The sequence below is a fragment of the Solanum dulcamara genome, chromosome 10 (assembly GCF_947179165.1).
Source record: "Solanum dulcamara chromosome 10, daSolDulc1.2, whole genome shotgun sequence".
Taxonomy (NCBI): Eukaryota; Viridiplantae; Streptophyta; class Magnoliopsida; order Solanales; family Solanaceae; genus Solanum; species Solanum dulcamara.
In genome coordinates, this window is record NC_077246.1 from 69004898 (window position 1) to 69015576 (window position 10679).

General features: G+C 34.4%; 1 protein-coding gene across 1 annotated transcript; it reads right to left on the reverse strand.

Moving 5' to 3' along the window:
• Positions 1-4391: 4391 nt before the first annotated feature.
• LOC129869918 (disease resistance protein RPP13-like) lies at positions 4392-7242 on the reverse strand. The gene is made up of 2 exons (XM_055944485.1): positions 7227-7242; positions 4392-6501 (listed from the first exon to the last, which is right to left on the reverse strand). The coding sequence occupies exons 1-2, from the start codon at positions 7240-7242 to the stop codon at positions 4529-4531; spliced, it is 1989 nt and encodes a 662-aa protein (XP_055800460.1). The 3' UTR covers positions 4392-4528.
• Between the last annotated feature and the right edge of the window lie 3437 nt (positions 7243-10679).

Sequence of the window (10679 nt, forward strand, 5' to 3'; positions counted from 1 at the left end):
TAGAATTTAATATTGGAATTACGATGGATATCATTGATAATTTTTGAAAAAACCGTAAAATATGTATGGCAATTAAATATTGGAAGTAGTAGATTGTGAGTTTGATAAGAGATGAATATTGTTATCATGGAATTGAATATTTAAAGCTTAAAATATCCGATGAACATGGGAAAAGTCTATAGTAACAAATATGTTATACAAAGATGATAAAGTTGAGGTTAATAAAGAAAAGTATAGAAACTCGCATGGCATAAGTTTGAATCCAAGCTATCCTTCTAGTGTGACTCGAACCCAAGATCTACCGGTCATGGATGGAGATGGCTTTACCAACTGAGCAACCCTCACTTGTCTCCCGCCCCTACTTTAGATACTCTATAGTGTGCATTCGTTTTACGGTTTATTTTTGTTATTTAGTTTGGTTTTTCAATTTTCAAACATGATTATTGTTCCCTCCATTTCAATTTTTATGAAGGTATTTGATTGGGTATGGAATTTAAAAAGTGAAGAAAGACTTTTGAATAGGGTTGTACAGGGCAAATCGATAAACCGCACCAAACCGACAAACCGAACCAAACCGGAAAAAAAATACGACTAGTGGTTTGGTTTGACTTGGTTTGGTGTTTGGAAAAAAAACCCGACCATTATAGGATTGGTTTGGTTTTAACTAAAAAAAGTCAAACCGAACCCAAACCGACCCGATTATAGATATACTACTTTTAAATTATGTTATACATGAAAATATTTATTAAAATGTAATTTATAAATATTTTTTAAAATTTTTTCATATATTTTTTATTTCTTACATTTAGATTTGGACTTGAGAAGTCCATCTAAATAATATACAAAAAAAACCATCTTATAAAGTTATATTATAAAGTTAAAACTTCAAACAGTGTTCTGCCTCCATCTTATATGTTGATATTTTGTACTATAACTCTTTTTAAGAAGCACTGCTCTGTGCTTTTTATTAGATATTATGAAAAATCCGAGAAACTCGAAAAAACCCGAAAAACCCGAAAAAACCCGAAAAACCCGAGAAAAATTGATATAAAAAAACCCGACTTTTATTGGTTTGGTTTGGTTTATAAATTTTTATAACCCGACACAAATGGTTTGGTTTGGTTTGTAAAAAATTCGAACCAACCCGGTCCATGTACACCCCTACTTTTGAAATTGATGATCAAATTAAACAAGCCATAAAAAAATGTGTGTATAAATCATTTCATTAAAGGGTAAAATGAGAAGTTTAAACATACACCCTCCTTTCTAAATTTGAAAAGATCGATCATTTGACAATCATAACTCTAGATTAAAACATAAAAATCTTTAAAACCTTAATGTAACTTGAAATCATAAAAATCTTTAAAATCTTAATGTAACTTGAAATATAGAGATTTCAGATTATGTTTATAGAGTTAGCACCGATACCATTCAAACTCCATGAAATATTTGAGAGTATTTTGAAATACTAGTATTTGGGAACGTGCGTTGCACGCTTATCTTCATATATTAATATAAAATTTATATTTTAAAAGATAAATTTTAAATGATACTTGAATTTTCTTTGTGCTATAGAATAAAAATCAAAACATATAAAAAAAAAAGAGAAAAATTTATAAGATCAAACAACAAAAATTGGTTAGGTAGTTAAATTGTAAAATGAGTTACATTTTGATATTATTAGGTACAAACATATAGATTCATCTGAAACCTCCGAAAGTTTATATAGAAGCAAGGATCCTTGACAATGATTTTTGAGGTTCTTCATCGCAGAAATTAAACCTATTATAATTATTTGACAAAGACAAAGAAGCACAAGAAAAGAAAAATTACGCTTCTGTAGAAGTGAATTGGCATAGGCCAATTTTGAGATGTACTTGCAATACATAATGTCACAAATTATGGCCAAAACGTTTCCAAACATAAAGTGATCTACATAGAGTAGCATAATATATTACATCAATTCGATTTGAACTGTTTGATTGTATTAATAAGTAATACAAAAATCTCTATTGTGGCCAGAGTTCAGCTCCTCTATTCTCACTGGACAATTACATTACAAGATAATGCATAAAAAAATACACGAAAAAAGAGTATATAATTTCATAAACATTCATAGAAAATAACCAAATAAAATGAACATACCTTTGTAGAAATCTTCAACTTGTCTCTATTATTTCTTCTAATGAGGAGCCAGGAAGGCATACATACGATAGATTGATTATTCCATTTATAATAAGTTGATTAGTGAGGAAAATTTAAGATAACAAATAAGATGATTCATTATCTAGCTAAATTGGTAACGAAAGAAAATAAAAAAAAATGCAGTTTATTATTCTTTCATTGGTTAACCAATAATTACAATAACTCAAATACATTCAATGTTGAAATTAAAATGCAGCTTAAGTTTACTATTTAATAATAATAATAGTAATAATATAATATATATATATATATATATTGGGGAGAGGTTAGCCATGAATGGTTTTAGAAGAGGTAGGGGTAGGCCGAAGAAATATTGGGGAGAAGTGATTAGACAGGACATGACGCAATTACAACTTACCGAGGACATGTCCTTAGATAGGAGGGTGTGGAGGAGCCATATTAGGGTAGAAGGCTAGTTCATAGTATCGTTATTCTTCCTTAGAAGTAGGCGGATTAGCGCACTATGATTCCTTGTGGTATGATGTCTAGTATTATTTATTACTTTCATTACTTTCTGTACTTTGATTGTTCTATTTTTATCTGTGTTGCTTTTGTTTTCGTTACCTGCTGCTTTCCATCAAGCTTTAAACTTCTTATTCTTATCTGACTTCTTCTTTTGGATTTTATTTTGATTTTTCTGAGTCGAGGGTCTTTCGGAAACAGCCGTCCTACCTTGGTAGGAGTCAGGTCTGCGTACACTTTACCCTCTCCAGACCCACGTTGTGGAATTCCACTGGGTCGTTGTTGTTGTATATATATATATTAATGGTATTATTGTAATAACTCAACTTTATAGGGGTATTTTGGTATTTCAACTTACAATTATTTTTGTTCCCACTTTTAGTAATACTAGTTTCTTGGCACGTGGTGTATCCCATATCCATTGTCACATAATTTTGTAAAGGAGAAATATATTATACAATAAAATTACAATGCAAGATAAACATTTATAATTTACTAAAATGTCCAACAAAAATTAGATGTTAGTATTTATAATTTATGATAATGTATCTGCACTTTTATACACAAATGTTAAAGGAATAATTTTTAAACTAAAGACATAAAATACAAGCTTGAATCGATGAATCGTGAGCATATTCAACTGATATTATTATCATTGCAAGGCAATCATCATACTGAAATATTGTTATCAAGTGCATTTCAAAAGTAACACTCTAACTACTTCCAATAATATATCAAGTATTCAACTTGATAAAAGTTCTTTTTTAGTATGTCACAACACATAATTTAAATGTTGGCACTATGGTAGCAAAATATTTAACGCCTTAAAGTTTCCGCCTTCTTTTTAAGGAATAGTAGCCTCCACTCTTTTACAGATGCATACATATCAAAAAATTATTGTCGAAGGAGAATAATGTTTTGCAATAATTGTAGAGAAATTCGATCAAACATATGCCTTCCTTAGGATGGTTAGTAGATCATTATCATTTTTGAATATGTCGATCAGAGAGAACACCAACAAAATGCCAAGGGTAAGTATTTCAGTAGCATATAAACGAAAAAACATGCAGATAAAACTTATAATTCCTAAAGGAAATTGAAAATTCTGGTTGAAGCAACTATTTTATATTTTTCATTTTCCTTTAGTAGCTTCAAAAACTTGTCTTTTGATTCACACCTTTCACATTTTCTTTCTTCTAATTTAGCTAACAATTTTTTTTAAACTAACAAAGGAATAAACTTACTTGGTAAATTGAACTTTCGTCTTGTGTTTCTTCTGATGTTGATGGTTATGAGTATGACTTTTTTTTATATCCGTTTATATAAGCTCACTAATAATCAGAATTTATTTGGCAATTTAATAGTAGATAATTAATAAGCAATAAGATTTGATAACAATTATCTTTTTTACCGGATCAGCGAATCATTGGTACAGATGTATGATATGATATGTATGGTAATTCAACTTTGCACTTACGAGCTTTCCGTTTTTAGTAATATATGATATGATATGATTAGTAATATATGATGTTGTCAAACTCTAGGGGGGAACAATAATGTAGATAAGTTAATTCAAATTCTAAATTTTTGAACTAACTATTGAAGGCAAAGGCATTTTCGGACCAAACTATCAACTAAGGGCATTTTTATTGATTTCACATCATTTAAGAATATTTTTGATCTTTTTCTATTAATTAAATCATCACAAAATCATTTTTGCATTGAATCCGAAAAGTACTCTTCGAACTAATTCCACACACTAAAACAAAGCACAAAAAGAAATGAAACATTGAAAAAAAATCTATTAAGTTGATTGATGCTTGGACAAGACAACTTCATGAACCTGATTTATAATATCTGCTCAACATCTCCCCACGTCTTTCATTCTCTCTGGAATCTCCTTCAGCTTTCTACAATCCTGGATACCAACACCTTTAATATGAGGCATGGCACTTGTGGCTAAATGCCATCTTTCAAGGTTCTTAAGATTATCAAGACTAAGGGACTCCAGTTGACTGAAGCTGTTATCACTGCACGTAATTTCTTTTCCTTCATAAGCTCTATCCAAAATGAGATTCCTTAGGTTTGGCAGCATTCCCAAAATAGGCATCGGATCTTCCATGAGCTTTGAGTCCCAAAGAAGCATCATTGTGATGGAATTTGGAAACAGAGGCAGTTTCTCTATTCTACCTTTTAACCACAATTTCTGGAGCTTTTGACAAGAAATAAGAAATTCAATGGCTGGGAATGATTCATCAGAGTCACAAAACAATTTGAGAGCGGTAAGGTTTATCAAGCTACTAATGTTATTTAGGGTGTAAGATTTGGTAATTTTATACATGAGTAATTCTCGAAGATTGACTAAATCAACAGGGTCAACATATTTCCACTGATCACAAGCAATACCATCAAGAACTTGAAGACTAGTGAGTTTGTTTATACGTTCCAGAGGTTTTGAATACGAAGCAACTAAATGTCTTAGATTTATTAGGTCAGCTGTCTCCCGGGGTAGCTGGCATGAGATTTGATAATAATTGACATGAAGTGTCTGTAAATTCTTGAGGTTGCCAATGGAAGAGGGAAGCTTATGGATACCTGTCAATCTTAAGAACTTGAGGTGGTACAAACTTCCTATGGCAGAAGAAATAGTTTGACCACGAATATCCAAGTACAACACATATATATGTTGGAACACATTACCAAACTCTATAGGACTCATGTTACGAAAATCTGGATCGAAAAACATAATTGATCTCAACTTCAAGTAAGAAAGATCAAGTGAGAGGTACCTTTTTCCTTGACCATGAATGACATGTCTGATACATAAGGATGAAATGGAGTGCTTTCTTGGATCATAAATGTCAAAGAAGTTTACCTCCAATGCCTTTTGTATGGCAAGATCACGAAGTAAATCATGAATTCTACATGAAACAACTTTTTCCCAAAATGTATCAGCAACTTGAACCAAGCTTCGTCTTATCAACTCATTCAAGAAGCCTTCAGCGACATCCTCCATTCTTTCTTCTCCATTTGGTATGAAACCCTCCCCCATCCACAGCCGTATTATGTTTTCAGCATCGACCTCTTGATCTTCTGGAAAAATACCAAAGTAGAGAAAACACTGCTTGAGTGCAGTTGACAAATCGTTGTAGCTTAATGATAGTATGTTGGAGATTTCAATATATTTATCTTCAATAATGTTCTTCCAAAGGTGATCTTTCACCTTTTGCCATTCGTCTAGCCCCCTTTTATGAGAAAGTAATCCGCTCAATACAGCAATGGCAAGAGGTAAGCCTCCACACTTTTCCACCATGTCTTTAGCTAACCTTTCCATTTCTGGAATCATTGCTCGAACATCAAGTAGTTTCCTACAAAAGAGATCCCAACTTTCTTCGTGGCATAGGAAACGAAGTTTATGGACAAAACCTCTGTCGTCTGCTCTTTCAGCGACATCCTCTTTGCGAGTGGTAATAATAACTCTGCTGCCATTCTTGCTATCTGGGAATGCTCTTTTCAGACTCTCCCATGCTTCTCTCTGCCATACATCATCAACCACCACAAGGTATTTGCCTTCTTTTAAAAGATTACGAAGGTAAATTTCTAGATCTCCTTCTGTCATCCTTTCCAACAAATCTAGAGTTTCCTGTTGGGGAGGAAGCACCACAACTAAAGTTTGATATGATGAAAATAATGAAAATAAATTAGACACGAGAATTTTACATGGAAACCCCTCTAAATGATAGAAGGGAAAAACCACGGGGTAGAAGGATCTCACTATTTTAATATGGAGTACACAGCTCTCAAATACAAGGAGAAAACAACAATTAACACTTCTCTTTTGTAAAAGGAACAACTACTAAAGAGGACACTCAAGACTACAATATTTATCTTGGTGTATAACTCTCTTTGTATTCTTACTCTCTTTTTCTGGGATGGGATAAATGAGGGCAAGAGGTCTTCTATTTATAGGAAACTAGAAACGCGTAAAATCTGTGTATTGAACCTCCCTTTTTGACTACGCGTTCAAAACGCGTTTTGTTCCCTTTATTGACTACGCGTTCAAAACGCGTTTTGTTCCTTTTTTGACTACGCGTTCAAAACGCGTTTTGACTATCTTGCATTCTCCCACTTGAAGATTTAATTGAGAATCAATTAAGTCTTCACACCATCCTTTCTACCCAATTACTGCAATGTTACGTTTCTGCTAGGCCAATAGAAGATCGACACCATATGAACTTGTTACTGTTGATAGGCTTCGTAAACATATCTGTCAGGTTGTCATTAGTGTGAATTTTCTGAATATCCACACTACCTTCTTCCACCTTCTCACGAACAAAGTGATACTGAACTCGTATGTGCTTTGTTCTTGAATGAAATGCCGGATTCTTTGCAAGATGCAAAGCGCTCTGACTGTCACAAAATAGAGCAATCTTCTCTTGTTTGTGCCCGAGCTCCTCCAGTACCATCTGCATCCATATTGCTTCTTTGCTAGCTTGTGTAGCTGCTACATATTCTGCTTCCGTCGTAGATGTTGCCATGATAGATTGCAGTTTTGAAACCTAGCTTATAGCTCATCTAGCAAGAGTAAACACATAACCTGTGGTGGACTTACTTTTATCAAGATCACCTGCGTAATCTGAATCAACATAACCTTTAACAGTAAAGTCTGATCCTCCATAACACATTGTAACATCTGAGGTACCCTTGATGTATCTCAGGATCCTCTTAACAGTATTCCAATGCTCTCTACCAGGATTAGCCATGGATCGACTAACCACTCCCACTGCTTGTGCAATGTCAGGTCTTGTACATACCATAGCGAACATTAAACTTCTCATTGCTGATGCATACGGTACTCGAGACATCTCCATCCTCTCTGCTTCATTGCTAGGACACATACTTGAGGATAACTTGAAATTAATAGGAAGTGGGGTAGAAATTGACTTACAATCTTGCATCTTGAAGCGTCTCAAGATTTTCTTCAAGTAGTTCTTTTGAGAAAGTCAAATCTTCCTATTATTTCTGTCTCGGTGAATTTGCATTCCTAGAATCTTGTTTGCTGGTCCCAAGTCCTTCATTTCAAACTCCCTAGCCAACTGTGCCTTTAAATTTGTGAGACGATCTTTGTTGGGGCCTGCTACCAACATGTCGTCAACATACAACAGCAAAATAACAAAATCTTCATCACCAAATCTCTTGTAATAAACACAAGGATCTGAACTATGTCTGTTGTATCCAAGGCTTATAATGAAGGAATCAAATCTCTTATACCAACATCTCGGCGCCTGTTTGAGACCGTATAGAGATTTGTTCAACCTGCAAACCAAGTTCTCTTTTCCCTGTTCTTCAAAACCTTCTGGTTGGAGCATATAAATTTCTTCTTCAAGTTCTCCATGAAGAAATGCAGTTTTGACATCTAACTGCTCCAAGTACAAGTCAAATGTAGCACACATCGCCAGGACCACTCGAATTGTTGTGAGTCGAACCATCGGAGAAAATATCTCATTGAAGTCTATACCTTCTTTCTGAGCGAATCCTTTCACCACCAATCTTGCACGATACTTCTCTACTTGATCATTACCATTGCGTTTGATCTTGTAGACCCATTTGTTTCCAATGGCCTTCCTTCCTTGTGGTAATTGAACAAGATCCCATGTTTTATTTTTATGGAGAGCTTCAATTTCTTCTTGCATTGCTGCCACCCACAGAGATGATTCTTGGCCTTTCATAGCCTCGTGAAAAGTTGAAGGCTCTCCATCTTCTGTTAGTAGACAGTATGCAATATTACTCTCCATAGAATAATCTGAGTGCCAAGATGGTTCTCTTCTCTCCCTAGTTGACCGTCGAACTTCTGGAGTTTCGATATCAGCTTGCTCTTGTTCTTCGTGCTCTGGTGCTGCTTCAAAAGAAACTGGAACTTCAATTTCTTCAACTTCAACTGTAGTAGTCTCTGATTTTTCTTTTGAAGTGCTACCTTCTTTTGCTTGTATCTTGGTTTCAACAAATACAACATCCCTGCTGATAACCACCTTGCGGGCTGTGGGATCCCACAAGCGATACCCCTTGACTCTATCAGCATACCCTAAGAAAATACATTCCCTGGATTTTGGATCCAACTTTGATTTTTCCTGGGTGTTGTACATAACATAAACAGGACTTCCAAATATATATATAAGCGAGAATAATCAGCTGGTTTTTCTGTCCACATCTCCATTGGCGTTTTCAGATCAATTGCGGTTGATGGTGACCGATTGCCACCGTGAACTGCCGTTTAATACCTTCTTGTTTACAGAAGTTATTAAATTCATCACCAGTGTATTCTCCTCCATTATTTGTCCTCAAACACTTGATCTTTTTCTCGGATTCAAGTTCCACCCGCGCTTTGAATTCTTTGAAAACTGAAAAAACATCTGCCTTCATCTTGATTGGATACACCCAACTTCTCCTGGAGTAATTGTCGATAAATGACACAAAATATTTTGCTCCTCCTAGAGACTCCACCGGTGCTTGCCAGATATCAGAGTGAACCAGATCTAGTATTTCCTTGCTTTTAGCAGAGGAACTGCTAAACTTCAGTCTATTTTGCTTACTGGTAACACAATGCTCACAAAAGGGTAGTGAAACCTTTTTGAGCCTTGGAAGAAGTTTTTGCTCAACAAGAATTTTCAAACCTCGTTCCGACATATGGCCAAGTTTACGATGCCACATCATCGTTGATTCTTCAAATAAACTTGCTGACGCAGTTGATGCTTCTCCTTCTTGGTGTGTTTCACCTTTAAGCACATATAGATTTGCAGCAAGTTTTTCTGCTTTCATCACTACAAGCGCTCCTTTGGATATTTTCATGACTCCACCATGAGTCTTATATGAACATCCATTATCATCTAGTTGTCCTAAATACAATAGATTCTTCTTCAAGTCTTTTACATGTCGTACCTCCTGGATGGTGCGAACCGTGCCATCATACATCTTTATTTTGATGTACCCAATACCAATAACATCCAAAGCATGATCGTTTCTCATGAACACAGACCCTCCTGAGATAGGATTATATTGATGGAACCATTCTCTCTTGGAAGTCATGTGCCATGTTGCTCCTGTGTCCATAATCCAAACATCAGCAAAACGTTTTCTGCCTTCATTATTTGATATTGCCTCACTACATAAAATATCGCCATCATCCGAGGTACATGCAACATTCCCTTGAGCATTTGATGGCTCAGGGTTTTCACTCTTCTTCTTGAACCGACAATCTTTCTTGAAGTGCCCTTTCTTGCCACAGTTGTAGCACTTGATATTCTTCTTACTTCTTGATTGAGATCTGTCATGATTGTGACTCCCACTAGGGCCACGTTCCGTTGGTCTTCCTCTCACCATCATCAAGGCTTCAGCTTGCTGCGAACTTGCTTGTCTGTCTTCCTTATTTTTGCGCCGATTTTCTTCTTCCAAGACAGCGGCTGCAATTCCAGGACATGCCCTATTTTTATTAGGACATAATTAAAAGGGTACGCACAATACTTCTACATACAATTCTTTTTGTACAAAAGGATAGAAATAGAAAAATGATGTATTTATAAATTTGATGACATGAGTTATTAATATTATGTATTTCTTTAAAATTGTGTATTTAATGATATGGATAAAATACGTAATAATTTGTTTATTATATATATATAATTAATTAACGTGATAACACGTGCAAATCACATGCTAAATTAGTTATACTAAAAGTGGAAAGGTTTTAAATTCAAAGTTAAATTACAAAAATATCCTTTGCTAATTTCTTTTTATGTGTTGTACAATGGTCTAAGGGTCCATTTGGTTGCTCATTAGAGTTATGCAGGTATTAGTAACACATGTATTAGTTATGTAGATATTAATAATGCAATATTTAATTATGAAGGATTTATTTATGCAGGATTTAATTAAGTAGGATTTAATAATTTATTTGGATGTTGATTTGTTATATTAAAAATTAATAAACATTATATAGTTCTTAAAAATAAATTATT